Source organism: Protopterus annectens, chromosome 8.part0 (assembly GCF_019279795.1).
Source record: "Protopterus annectens isolate FY-2018-M chromosome 8.part0, PAN1.0, whole genome shotgun sequence".
Classification (NCBI taxonomy): Eukaryota; Metazoa; Chordata; order Ceratodontiformes; family Protopteridae; genus Protopterus; species Protopterus annectens.
Window position 1 is genome coordinate 231,589,699 of NC_056741.1, and position 15,423 is coordinate 231,605,121.

Below are 15,423 nucleotides of genomic sequence, written 5' to 3' on the forward strand. Positions count from 1 at the left end.
CCTCTTTCTGCTTTATTTACTTTATATTTAGAGCCATTGGAAAGACAATAAGGGACTCAGAAATATAAGGATATAATTGATATGGTACTCAAGAAAAGTTGGCTGTATTTGCAGATGACATTATTTTGTACCTGATGAATTCAAAAAAGGCCATCTCAGCATTGCAGAACATTTTGAGACAGTTTCAAGTCTTTTGAGGATATAAATTTAATGAAGATAAAACAAAGACTTTAGCCAAAAATTATGTGCTCACATATAATTTGATTCCGCAATCCCCATGTTTGTGGAGAAATGATAAAATGAAGTATTTAGGAGTATGGATTAAAAAGGCTTCTGCTATGGCAGCCAAGGATATGTGGGAAGAGACTAAACAAAAGATAATACAAAAATTGAGAAATTGGAAATTCTTATGTATAGATATGGATAGTAAGATGGAAGCCATGAAAATGTTTTTAGTCCCTTTACACTTGTATACAAGTAAGGCCTATTGTTATCAGCTTGAAGAGACGTTGTGCACAACAATTAAAAAAGAATTGAAGGACTTGATCTGGGAGGGAAAGAGGGCAAGAGTTAAGTGGAATAAGTTGCTCCTTCCAATAGAACAAGGTGGTTTAGGTTTACCTAATTGAAAGGGATATTTGAGAGCTGCACAGTTAAGGCTCATATATATAACACAAGCAGAACATTATAATTCAAAGTGAAAAGGGATGGTGATAAAGCAAGGGGGAGTTCAAGAAACAGAGAGAGAAAGTGGGATTTTGGATGCAGATCCTTAAAGAGAATAATAACAACCATGCAAAATATTAACTTCATAAAGTAGCAGGAAGAACTAATCCAATTTGAGAACAGAGAAAGGAGATGTTACCAATAGGGATGACTGCAAGTAGGGGTACAGAAAATAGGCAAAAGTGGGCTGGAATTTACTGGAGAAACCTGGCAAAGGAACCAGGATACTAGGAGCAAATAACTCAAGCAGGAAAGGTAATAGAGTGGGATGAGGCCAAGAAGACATTTGGATTCCAGGCTAGAGACTGGGTTCTCTACCAGGGCTTAATCTCAGAGTACAGGCAAAGAAAATTGGATAGGGGGATTTAAGTGAAAGGCCTGCTCTAGCAGAGTTTTTAGTTGAATCTAGAACAGAAGCAGCTAGTAAAAAAGGGTAATTAGTAGGGTATGGAAAACATTGCACAATAACTAAAGAATCAATCAGAGTAGGTTAAAAAAGATTGGAAAGAGAGACTGGAAAAGAAATTTTACAAGAAAACAATGGGACGACATATGTATAGCTCCCAAATATTCAACCAAGTCCAGCACATTTAAGATCTTTGCTTGAAAGTGTTTGCATGGGTATTTTTATACCCCAAGCAGATTTCAAAGAATTTTTGCTCAGGTAGTTAGCAAATGTTGGATGTGTGATAGAGAAGAAACAGGTAACTGGGAGTATATGTTTTGAGAATGTAATGAGTAGGCAGATTTCAAAATTCCTTACATAGTACTCTATCAGAAATATTGGGTGAGCAAATGGCTGTAAGTAAGGAAATGATTCTTTTGAACTGGGATAACTGATCTGAATAGCCTAGACATAATAAGGCCTTATTAAGTGTAATTCTGTTGGTTGCCAAAAAAGCAATTACTAAAAAATGGAAATTAAAGTCTATATCAGCTGTATTTAAGGTATTGAATATTAAAAAGGAGATAAACAAACTGGAAGAGGGATCATTAGAAAAGTGAAGAAGCAAATTACATAGATGCAAATGGAAATTATGGGAGCAATACATGCAGAACAATGTTCAGGAGGACTAGGAGTGAAGTTTAAGGAATTCAACAATTTTTTGTAATGTTGGACTGATGATAGTAGCAAAGAAATTACATGTAATTTATATTGTCTTTAAATGGAAAATGTTAAAATGGTTCATTTTCTTTTCTGTTAATTTATATTTGCCCATGTCTTAAGTGATAATTTAATAAAGGTGTATAAAAATAGTGATTTCAATTAACTGTTTGAGTAATGTGATTGTGATAGCAAAGCCTGTGCTACACAGCAGTTGCTGTGAGTAGCACACTGCAAGTCATTTCCTATTTTGCCCAACGTCCTGCAGTATCCTTTCAGCTTCACATACTTAATAAACACCAAGCCTCATTGCACACTGAGCACTGCACAGTGTTACCCTTTGCAGCCACATTACAATTTTTTCTAAGCAGCTGCCACCCTCCATTGTTTTAATTTGACTAATTAGAGGAGAAACATATCACTGAGATGTTTGATGCGAGTTTTAATACTCTGAAAGAAGTGCAGGACATTAAACCATTTCCTGTGTTATGTATTTGTGTGTGTGTGTGTGTGTGTGTGTGTGTGTGTGTGTGTGTGTGTGTGTGTGTGTGTGTGTGTGTGTGTGTGTGTGTGTGTGCACACGTGCACGCATGTGTGTCTGTTTATGTATGTCAGGGTTGTGTATATGTCTGTGTGTGTGCGTAGTAAAATTAGTTTTTAATGATTCATAGCTATGAGTTTCTTTTTGTTTTGTTTTGGGCGTATATACTGTATCGTTGGAGGCTCGGACAACAGTCTAATGGTCAGAATAAATAAATAAATAAATACATAAATAAATACAGCATTTGCTACCTTGGTGAGAATACCATGAACTTTAATTTTGATAGCTGCATACTCAAAACAGGCACCCATATACATGGCAGTGCAAGTTTTGACCAAACTTTGCCAACAGTGGTTTAGAAAGATGTTTGTAAAATTTCATTTAATATTAAAGGGAATTCCAAAGATGACCCAGAGAAATAATTGTGCCACTGCATACAAGACATGTTTGGTCAATTATAAAATACAGTACAATTCTTATACTTATCTTACAAAACATCTTGTATAAGTAGGGAATGTTTAAAGGTTTCTCATAGCTGAGTAGGTGGGCTACAAAATGTAAATTGCACAGATACATTAATGGAGCTGTCATACTCAATGTAGTATAATCTGTTATGAAGTGATCTATGCCTCAAAGGCATCACCAGACCCAGCCCTTTTATAAAGTTATTGTGCGACCTATAATGCATTGCACCGATATTAGGCCAGATAGCTTGCTACTAAAACTAAATATAAACAAGGGAGAAAAAATCTTGGTGTGTGATACCACTGCAAAAAGTTTCTATTTCTTGTTAAACAGTATTCTCTTTGCTAATGTTTACAATATTACTTGGTGATTTTATAGGAAATGTGAGCATTTCATTCATTCATATAGGGAATACTTGCTATTTAAACTTATGAACATGTCCCTCAAATAACAATGTCAATTAAGTTAGATAATTCCCATTTCACCACCCGTCTCTTTAAATAACAAGAAAATGTTATACTTTAAATGGAAAAAAAAATCATCACTCTTTACTTACAATGATATTTCCTTCCTTAGCTGTAAGTTTAAAAGGTGTCAGCCCCTCTTTGTTTGGGATCTGATCAGATGGAACTCCACTTTCTTTCTCATCATATTCCATAATGGTGTCATACATCTGACAACTCAAAGTCTTGTTGGACTGCAAAACCAGAATATGAAACACAGTGTTTCCTGCATCATAAAAATAAAAAACATCCAATTATTAAGTCTTCTATACATACTGCAAGAGGAAGAATACTTCAGATTTTAATATGGATTTGAGTCTCATAGTAAAAACAAGCAAAACTACAATTATTTGATAATGCAGTACATTACTCCAGTATGAGCAAAAAACATAATCTGTGACAGAACTAAATCAATTTTATAATCCTAATAAAGTAGTTCAGTAAGTGGGTTATCATAATACAGTAAATCAGTTACATACAAAAAAGATCTGAACCAGATATGTAATCACCTAAAGGTTCATCAGAAGGAAATACTGAGTTACATCTTATTTCAGTGATAGAAGACAGAAAGTCGGGGTAAACTGATTTCTAACTCAGAAATGGTTGTTAACCATTAAAATGCATTGGGAAATTAATTTGCTTAATGCATAATCAGTAATAATGGAAAGGGACTGTGATTGCTGTGAGAAAAGCATACCTCTCAACCTCTTAGAGCAAGAAATCTGGACAAAGACCCAAAAAATAGGGACATTTAAATACTGTTCTTACAGACTTGGAAAGTTGATAGAACAACAGGTTTTGCATTTGCATGAATTTTCTGAAGGATGTGAAGTCTGAAACTAAAATGTCTGCTATTATTTTCTGACTTCAACCCTTAATGATTTTCCAATGATTTGCCAATAATTTGTTAGAAGACCACAATTTTATGAAGGAACAGACCAAAAATATGAGGCAAAAATCTGGACATTCTGCAAAAATCTAGACAGTTGAGAGATGTGGAGGGAAGGTGTATCCTTTCTAAAAGTAACAAAGTGTGGCTGTAGGGAATTAAGACCCCTTAGTTAAAATAAAAAGAAGTTATGTATTCACCATAATGTTCCATCTGAGTAGTTATACTTCATTTTCTGCAACTTGTGGGTATTCGGATCCATATCGGATCCGAGCCGGCAACATTTTTCAAGCATCTGCTCCAAGCTCCAAGCTCCTCCCCTTACCCATAATCCCTCACATCTCCTACCTTCCCTCAGATCGAGTTTGCCACTATTCAAACTATTAGCAACTCAATAACAACACTAACCTAGAACAGGCTCGGGGGAAGGAGGGCAGGATAGTTGCAGAAAATGAAGTATAACTACTCAGATGGAACATTATGGTTAGTACATAACTTCTTTATCAGAAATAGTTAACTTCATTTATCTTGGGAGGCCCTCATGGAAGGATATTCCTGAGCTCCGCAGAGCCAAAGGATGCTCTCCCTCTAGAGATAAAATCCAACTTATAATGAGAAATAAATGTATGTGACCTTGCCCAGGTCGCTGCTGCACAGTTATCATCCAGAGAAACCCTAGACCAAAAGGCAGCAGAAGTTGCCATAGATCTGGTAGAATGAGCTTTAATAGGACCAGGATGGGACAGACCTTTATCCTTATAGATTTGCAGTATACATTATGTAATCCATCTAGCTAAGGAGACCTTGGAAATGGCCTTGCCCAAAAAGGGTCTGGAAAAGGACATGAATAACTGGTCAGACTTATGGAATTGTATAGTCCTGTGTAAATAGAAATGAAGCTGTCTATGAACATCTAGCAAATGCAGCTTATATTCACCCTTGTTCTGGAAATTTGGAAAGAACACAGGCAGATTAATCATCTGTTTAATATTTGATTCAGAAGCAACTTTCGGTAAGAAAGAAGGGTTTGTGCAGAGCGAAACCATGTCTTTATGAAAGATCAAGTAAGGGGGCGTGGCAGACAAAGCTTGGATCTCAAAAACCCTTCTGGCCAAAGAAATGGCCACTAGAAAAGCTGTCTTCCAGGACAGGAATTTCAAATCTACTGATGCTGCTGGTTCAAAAGCAGGAGCAACCAACGCCTGTAGAACTAGGGTAAGGTCCCAAGGAGGGACGGAATCCTTAACCAGGGATGTAAAAGAAAAGTACCTTTCAGAAAAGCTTTGCACAATCTGAAAGAGGCCAGAGCATTCAGATGTATGCCGACAAGAAAATTAGATATGGCTGCCAGTTGTACTTTCACCGTAGAGGAACTAGCCCCTTGTTGGAAAATATAGGACAAAAACTCCAACACTGCTGGAACCGTGTCTATATCACATTATCGAAAGTTTACTTAATTGAATCAATAAAGGTCGAACTTTATTGATCGATTAAGTAAAACATCGAATAACATAAAAAAAAATTAAAAAAAATAAATAAATGGCGTAGGCAGGGGGCAAGCCCCCCCTGCACCCCCCCACATGGGGGGCTGCCGCCCACACCCCCCTACTTAAATATACCAACTACGAGACCACACTACATTGAGGTAAACAGAAATCTTCCCTTACAGAGATTTCCATTCACTTGCATGATGTTCTTCACTTTCGATATTGTCGTGCTGACAATATCAGACTCGGTATTGTCAGCTTACGACAACATGAAGTAGACCCTAGGAACCAGGGCTGTAAATGGATCTAGGTTCCTCTGAGAAGCCCAAATAGAGAAGCATTTCTATTTGCCACGATAAGCCTTCCTAGTGGAAGCTTTGTGGGATGCCACCAAAATATTCTTTACTGAAGATGACAGATCGGGAGTCCTAGCAATCAAGGGAACTGCAGCAACCAAGCCGTCAGCTTGAGACTGCCCAGATCAGGCGGACTGATGCCCAAGGGATGAGAGATGAGATCCGGGCAGGGATCTAGGATCTGTGGAAGAAACTTAGGAATGAGCGGTAATGGTGGATAAGCATACAGTAACCCGGGAGGCCAAGCATGGACAAGAGTATCTCTGGGGGATTCCCCTGGTGAGGGGATCAGAGCGAAGAACTCGCTGCACTTAACGTTGGAAGGAGATGTGAAGAGATCACAACAAGGGTGACCCCACGCAAGGAAGATCTCCTCTGCTACTGACTGTTTCAGAGACCAATTGTATGGCATTAGAATAGCCCAACTCAGTCTGTCCGCTAAAATGTTGGAGTGTCCCGGGATGTGCGTTGCAATCAGAAACTGACTGGTGGAGATTGCCCACTCTCACACACTCATGGCCTCGTGGCAGAGAGGGTAAGATCTGGTTCCTCCTTGTTTGTTGATGTACCAGACAACAGACATGTTGTCTGACTGAACTGCAATCGTCCCCGGGGGATGAACAGCACAGAAGGCTTGCAGTGCTAAAAGCACTGCCCTCATCTCCAGAACATTGATATGCAATCTGGTCTTGATCTGGGACCATGTGCCTTAGACCGTCCTCCCCAAAAAGTGCCACCCCACCCAAGCTGGGAGGCAGCTGTGGTCACTGTTGCTTGGGCTGGGGGTGTTATGAAGGGATGACCTGCCAAGATTTCTGGCAAATGGAGCCACCAGAGTAGAGAAATCTTGCAGGCTCTGCTGATTCGTATTGGATAGTCCATGGGGAGGTCTAACCAAGACCACTGAACTGCTAGGGTCCACTGAAGCACCCTCATGTGAAGGCGCACACAGGGAAGGATTGAAATTGCTGCGGCCATGGAGCCTAGGGTTCGGAGACCATCACTTGCTGTTGGCGTCCTGGGGCCGAGGATCACTGACACTTGAGCCTGTAGGTTCTGGACCCTGTCCCAAGTGAGAAAAACATGCAATAGTAGAGTGTCCAGCTGTGCCCCTATAAATTCCAAGGTCTGTGTCAGGTTCAAGCGGGACCTGGAGATGTTGATGGTAATCCCTAGATTGACTGCAAGATGCAGGAAGGATTCTCTGGCCATGGAAAGTAGATGCTTGGTGGCAGCAGCGAGGAGCCAATCTACGTAAGGAGACACTTGAATACCCTGAAACCTCAGGTGAGCCACTACGACAGCCATAACCTTGGTAAACACCCTGAGGGCTGTGGTGAGACCGAAGGGTAGGGCTCTGAACTGGAAATGATTAGCTCCCAGCTGGAAGCAAAGGAATCTCCTGGAGCTTCTGCAAATTTTGATATGGTAGTAAGCGTCCTGGAGGTCTATCGAGCACATCCAGTCGCATTCTTGGAGGTAAGGTAAAATGGACTGCAAGGTGACCATCCGGAATTTCTGCTTGGCTACTCCCACAGTATGCAGCTAGATCGCTGATACTGTACTGTGTTGCACTTTAAAGGGAGTGGATGCTGCAGTCCTGTGAATGTTCTCCTCTGGAGGAGTTACCTAGTAACTATGAACCTGTTATCAGTTTGACATCCATTCCCTTTTGCAATATTACTAGCTTATCATTTTTTTAATGTAACATAGGCAATTTATTCTTTAAGACAACAGGCACTTTATTTATAGATGAAACAATGAAATATAAAGTTGCCTGCTATTAGCAACCTCTTCATTAGTTACAAATCCCTTTAATGTGGAATTATTTAGATGACTTTACTCAGAGATTTTGCGTATTTACTGATATTGGTGGATTGTAATGATAGAAGTTTGAGTGGCCTTTTATGGTTGAAATTTTCTGAAATTGGTAGTTTTGTTATTATTGGTTCATACATGTTATTTCATTGCTTACAAGAAGACTGTTCAAAACTAAAAATTTAAAACACATTCTAATAAGTGGTGCTATATTATACAAGGAATATAATTTAATACAATCAGGAAGGTGAATCAAAGAATACATATATGCATGTCCCTGAAAATCTGTGCAAGGAGCCTGTGATTTGAAAACATCCCAAAGGTAAACATAATTCTTCACTGGCCAGATGCATTTTCTTTGAATGTGAGTTTTAATGCCGTTTCAATGAATGTGAGTTTCAAGGGCAGAGAAGTTTACTGCTCATGCAAAGTCTGTATTCATTGCAAGACTGTATTGTTTGTTTAGCAAATGGCTCAGTGTTTGTGCTATTTTATTTCAATTTCTTTAATCATTGTAGACGTAAACAAGAAAACAGTATGCACATTCACAGGTTTGAAAAGTGTTTATGGTAACTGAGGAAAAATAGCCGGGGCTATATCACTTGGTCGAAAGCTGATAATAGTGAACGACCACAACTTCGAAAACATCGAAACTCAAAGTTGCAATTGGGGGGGCTAGGCCCCCCACATCCCCCGCTAAATATATATACCAACTCTGAGATTGCACTACAGTGAGGAAAGGGCAAATATCCCTATCTACACTGTAGTGTGACCCCACAATAATAACTTTGAGTTCCGGTGTTTTCGAAGATGTGACCATTTGCTATTATTAGCGTTTGACCACGTGATATAGACCCAAAATAGCCAAGTAATGGAACATTGGAGTGGCTGGAGAGGGGGCTGCTGCTGGAGTGGCATGGGGTTACAGACTATCCATTCAAGTAAAATAAAGCTCATCCCTGTCCATATTCAAATGCAACTTGGATCTAATGATGGGTAATAGAAAATGTACTCCAGGATTGCCCCCTCATGTCACTAATGGATAGAGGCAGTTTCTAGATGCTGCATCCCTTACATGGGTCCCCTCAAATTATATATGATATGATCAGTTATTTTCACTATGGCTAATGTACAATTATCAGCCATGGGATAGGTAAGACCAATCAGGAAATGTTAATTCAAGCACCAAAAGGGAAATTGGATAAGCTTAAAATGTCCTCTAAGTGAATCTATGTTGTGATAGTAAATAGTTTTTAAAAAATTGCCATTTTTAAATCACTAAGTGCTTCTGTGCCTCTCTCACCCCCCCCCCCCCCCCAGTCTTCAACAACTTCTGGTACCTATGGTTGCAATGACTGTGGAGTTAGTGTATTTAACTTCCGAGGGTATGGGGGACAAAGCCCCCCATAAACCCACATATTAAAGCAAAGTTTATGTTTATTTTAGGTGAGTACAAATGTAAAGCATTTATATATACATGTATATGCATACATGTATATATGTATATGTACATATATATTTACACACACACACACACACACACACACACACACACACACACACACACACACACACACACACACACACACACACACACACACACAAACACACATACATACACACACACACACATATGCACACACACACGCACACACATCTATCAACCTCACCCCTACAGACACACCACCAAGGAAGAAATCTTCATATATTACAAAAATGTTCAACACTATACATATCAATGAAATAAATACATTAGGAATTAAACCAATACAGTAACAGTACATGTGTCAGATACATCAGAATTTGAGATAACAAGGCAAAATAGAGTGTTTAAAATCTAAAGCCAATTACACCCTGAAACTTAAGCTAAATAACACTCCATACAGAAAGCAATCCCTAATAAGCTTCTTCATACTCCAACCTTAATTACAAAAAAAAAAAAAAAAGCAAAGCTGAACATCAGGACAGACAGCTACTATGTGGCAGCCAGATCCTATCTGGAGTAGTTGCTGATCTGAGTGGTTGACAGGTAGCATGAAAATAGCCTTTAATGTCCAAGCAACTTTCAGTAGATAAGGCTGCCTTTTCTCCAAATAGATCCAACAACAAAAAAAAACTGAATGAGAATATATGAATGTCTGTCTCCTTTTGTAGGACTGGATTTACTTCTCCAAAGGTGGAACTGGTCCCCTTGCATAACTATGTAACCTAGAATGTGGAGGCAGCCATCACACTAGTCTACTAGCCCTTTTTCAGAGCTAACTACCAGATTCTCAGTGAACAGGCAAACCTAATTTATAACCTGATGCCTCTCCCTTTCTGCTTCTAATATCCAGAACAATCTTTTTAGCATGAACTAAGCAAAACTGCAGTGAGTTTTAATGCATTACAATGCAAAGCTTTTTGTGGTGCCAGCCCACATGAGGTTGGGGGGGGGTGGCCTAATGGATAAGGTGCTCACTTCAAAAACACAAGGTACAGGTTTGATCCTCACATTTAAAGGGACATTGGCTAAGCTTAAAATGGCCACCAAGGGCAACTTGGCTGGTACCTACCTATAACTCATATCATGGAGAAGTTCAGTCTAAATTAATAATTCCCAGAATCATACTCCAACAATGTAGCTAACAGTAGTTAACATTTCCTTGTTATTAAGACTTGAAATGTTATCATTCTCACAACAGCAAGCTAAAGGATTTCAGCTACAAATTTAGCATTTTTTTGCTCCAAAAAATTACAATCTCACCATCTATGCCTACAACTTCCTACAGATGTAAGTAAAGAGAAAGCCATCCCAAATTTTCTCTCAATCTTCATGCTGCTACTGCAGTCCAATTCATTTTAGATGGAAACAGGCAAGAAATTTACCACTGACACAGTTTCACAGATATGACTTTTTGCTAAGAGAAATGCTGCAAAATCTGCTTAGGCCATTTTGACCACAATGGGCTGCAGGAGCACTTTCTCTCATTGACTTTATATCAGTCCTATAAAAGGAAGGAAATCAGAGCAATCTATGATCATACTGGTACAACAGAGCTATTTATTTATATATATTACATTCGTTTATCAGGAAAGTCTGACTGATGCAAAAGAAGCCATTTTCAGAGCAAGCTAGGGGAGAAAAGCTCCAATGTGAACAAAATTACAAAACTATAAAAAATAGACACTTTAGGGATAAAAATCAATACAGTTTCAGAGATTACATGTTTGAAAAATATCTATACATTTGAGTTATGCCCTAACAGTTACTATAAATTAGAGCACAATAAAAATGAACTATACTATCACTTTTCAGAGAATTTGACTATACAGTACATGACATATATATATATATATATATATATATATATATATATATATATATATATATATATGTATATATATACAGCCTTTGCAAGAGAGAGATATGTATATTTGCAAAGTCAGAAACAGGAAAAATGGAACAGTGGTGATACATTTATATTGGTACAGTCAGAAGAAAATGACACTTGGTAAAAATGAGACTGACAGCAGAGAATCGGTTATCAAGAATTATTGGTAGTAAGCATACTGGATAAGGAGGAAGATATGAGTGGAGAACTGACGCTATATGAAACAATATGAACGGAGATTAGTACTAGGAGTCAAGGAAGAGAAAAAAAGATGTAAACAGGAATTCAGGGGAAAGAAGAGAGATGATGGAGAGAGTGTGAAGATAGAAAGAGAGGGTGAGTAGAAGGGAAGGAAGGAAGGAAGTAAAAGCTGTTGAGTTTAACCAAGAGTGGAACACAAGCAAAGCCACGGTTTATATATAAATTTAGGGAGTGTTTAAAGGCCTGTAGGGTGTAGAGAGACCTGATGGCTAAAGGTATAGAATTTCAGTGATTAGTTACAGAGTAGGGGTACAGGCAGAGTCATGGAGTTTTTGGGGGTTTGTGGGTGGCAATCAGATGTTTATTATCAGATTGGAGAGGTCTATTAGGATGGTAGTGTAGTAGTAAGTCGTTAAGGGCAGGCCAGACAGCTGATCTGCGTATTAGGTTATGTGATGTGGTAAGTTGCATGCAGCTTAGCTGATGGGAAAGTTCAAGCCAATTTAGTTTCTGAAGGGATAAGCAATGGTGGGTATAATGCAATTTATTTGTTGCAAATGTTCCTACTTTTTTTATAACATACTTCCAATCTGGATTTTAATGAAGTTTGTAGAGCGTGAGCATGGGTGCCCCATATAGCAGACAGCATAGGACATATCTGGTGGCAATGGTGGTTTTACTGGCTGTACTTATACATTATTTATGCAATCAAGCTATTAGAGGCTGAAATTAGAGTGCTTTGCTGAATTCAGAGTGGTTAACAGGTATGTGTTTGACAATTATTTCTACTTAAGTTATGAAGTTTTTGCTGTTCCTAAATAACTTAATAAACATTCATATATGGCTCTGTAAAGCATAGTCATGAGAAATGTTATTAGTTCATGGTTACATGTTGTTCTTTATATAGGTTGCCTTGGATATGCTAAGAATGGTATTATTTGGTTGTTGTTATTGTATGTTGGTTTGCAATAAGTAAAAAATAAAAAGTCATAGATAAAGAGATAAAACTATTTTGCAGCTAATGTTACATTGTATAATGCTACAACAGTAGACCAGACAGAGTGAGGGAAAAAGAAAGCAGACAGGGACATAAGTGACACATTGCCTATGAATTATTTCCTGGGCAGCATGTTGCACTGCAATGACAGACAGACTGACAGACAAATCTAAGTCAAGACGTCCTGAATGGTAATTCATCTCAGTGACTATAGAAGCTAGTATGTGCTATATGTATACATATGTATCATGCCCTTTACCAAGACCAAAGTGAAACACTAATAAATTAGCGATCAGACAGACATAGAAATTACCCCCTCGACCCACACACACACACACACACACACACACACACACACACACACACACACACACACACACACACACACACAAATAAAATAACATGTGGCCACAGTTTAATAAACTGAATATAACTGACAGACCAACATGCTGCCCATCCATCTCAAAGTGCTGATAGCATAATTGCTTCTTCTGTAATCCACAAGTGATTGCTGACATTTTTATAACATCAATTTCCCATAAAAAGGTAATCATATATACGTTCACTATATCAAAGAAATATGCTCCTACCAAGGTAATCTCGTGCAGTGATGTTGGCACCTTTTTCAATCAACAGCCTTACAATCTCAAAATCCCCTGCACAGGCAGCGAAGGACAATATGTGTTCTCCTGTCAGAAAAAAAGGACAAAATGCATTCATGGCAATATAGTCTGTTCAATCATTATTTTACACAAAATGTTTAATTGCTTAATTTAGTGCGTTTGTCTACAATACCCAAGTGCGATAGTGTGTCAAAAGCTTTTGCCAGGTCAAAGTAGGTAGTATCCACTGTGTTGCCCTCATCTATTGCTTTGGTGACCTTGTCTTAATAAAAACTGGTTTGAATGCAGTGTATGTAGTTTTCCTATGTCATTGCTTATCATTTTCATGACAATTCTTTACATGGTTTTGCAAATGAGACTAGTCAGACATATGGGTCTGCAGTTACCTGGGTCCATAGAAGGTCTTCTCCCTTGTGTAGAAATATGGCAGTTGAAGTCCCCCATTCACTTGGCATGAAGCCTGTCTAGAGGCTACAATTAAAATGTGATTCTAGTTATCCTGACAGGTCTTGTTTCATGATATTATGGAGACATCCGGAGATAATATCAGTATCCATCAATGCAGTGTTCCTGGCCTTGAAGGACCTGTTCCCTACTGATAGTTGAAGGAATTATGGTTGAGGATATTTCCTGAGGGATATCTAGGTGAATGAGGGGGATAAAATTGGAGCTAAATGCGTCAGCCAGTAGATTTACTATATCTTCCATCTCATTATAGGTGACTTTATATACAATTTATTCAACACATTGCTGTATATTGCCTTTGAGGTTGCAGACCAAGCTGAAGAATGCCTTATGATAGTCTTTGACCTGGGAGACTATCGATATCTCAAATTTGGCTTTGTAGACTTGATTAGATGAGGGAGCTTTTACCTTATTGGATTTTGCCATGGTTTTCTTCCTTTTGTTATACAACCTATTTATGTTAGGATTACACCAGGGTGACTTGTTTTTTGAGTTTGTCCTTTGCTTATTCTGGAAAGTTACATCTGTCTCTATGCAGCCATTAACATGAGTGTACTCAGTTTTTGTGAACAATTCCACATAAGCAGCAGTGTTCTCTGGATTTGTAGGGTCTTAAAATTTATCTAGGGTGTCATTTAAAAGAAGTAAGTTTGCCAGGTCCTGGATCTGATAGGCAGCTGGCTATGATTCTCTCTTTACTTAGCATGGTGAGTGGGATATCTGTATCCCTCAAAATGGAGACTCCTACAACCAAACTATTGGGTTGTGTGGTGGTTTGCTTTATAGGCTTTGAAATTAAGTTACCATGAGATGTGGCTGTGTATGGCATAGCAGCAGGTATTGCTTGGTAGAGTACTTTTAACATTGCTGAAGATACTTGCTGTAAGTGCAACATCTGGAAGGCCTTCACAGTGTGACATTTGGGAAGTGATTTTCCTGACGAGCATGACATATTTGTTCATATTTGTTTAGTGTACCTAGGTTTAATTCATCCAGCAAGAAATAACTCTAGATATTACTTTTAGAGGGTTGACAGTTGGTATAATGGTTAAGATGTTTAGCTCACAGACACAAAGTGCAGAGTTTGATCCTTACCATTGGGATGGGAAATTTGGCTAGGCTTAAAATGGCCAATAAGAGCAGATAGCCCAGTGCAAACCTATGAACTAGATGGCAATAAATACCCATGGCTTTTGTGATATTGATATGACTGCTGTTCATCTATTTGATTAGGGGAGTCAGAGCTACCAAAAGTAATGCATCAAAAATTTAAGATTTTAAAATGGACATTCATTTTACATAAAAAGGGCATTATCCACATATTTTTTGTTCTCCTCATTTTACATAAAAAGGGTGTTACATCACTATCCACAATAGGAAAACAACAGTCACATTAGCACTCACAATATTGACAGCATACTTGAAAGTTTAAGTGGTTAGCACATAAGCCCATCCATCCATCCATCCATCCATCCTCATCCCTCTTTCCCATTTTGCACATGGGGGTCAAGATGTCACTTCCGCAGTGACAATCATCTCAAGCCAAGGTTTACACCACATGTACCACATAAGCTCATAAGGGATGCATATTGAGGGTTTGAGAAATATTACTGCAATCCCTTGGAATTCACAAATTTAAGTGTGAATGAGTGAAAACAGTTTTTAGACTGCACTATACTGGTACATCCTATCTACTCCTAGGTACAGTAATTTATGAGTTAATTTAAGTAACACAGAGGGAATTCAGAAGGGGAAAACACAGTTTAAATGCATAAGAACCAAGTTTTGGAATTCATCTTATTCCCATAACCAGTTTAATTTGCAAACCATCAGGACTAGCACTAAAAGATTTTGCACTTCCATTAGAGAGCCA

At 38.4% G+C, this 15,423-nt stretch overlaps 1 protein-coding gene across 2 annotated transcripts in view; it reads right to left on the reverse strand.

The window, feature by feature from the left end:
* Window positions 1–15,423, reverse strand: part of LOC122808720 (transient receptor potential cation channel subfamily V member 6-like) — a 664,913-nt gene that overhangs the window by 520,955 nt on the left and 128,535 nt on the right. For both annotated transcript variants that reach the window (XM_044079713.1, XM_044079712.1), the window contains 2 exons: window positions 13,053–13,151; window positions 3,394–3,566 (listed from right to left, as the gene is read on the reverse strand). In XM_044079713.1, the coding sequence (XP_043935648.1) occupies window positions 3,394–3,566; window positions 13,053–13,151 (272 nt within the window). The remainder of the gene's footprint in view (window positions 1–3,393; window positions 3,567–13,052; window positions 13,152–15,423) is intronic.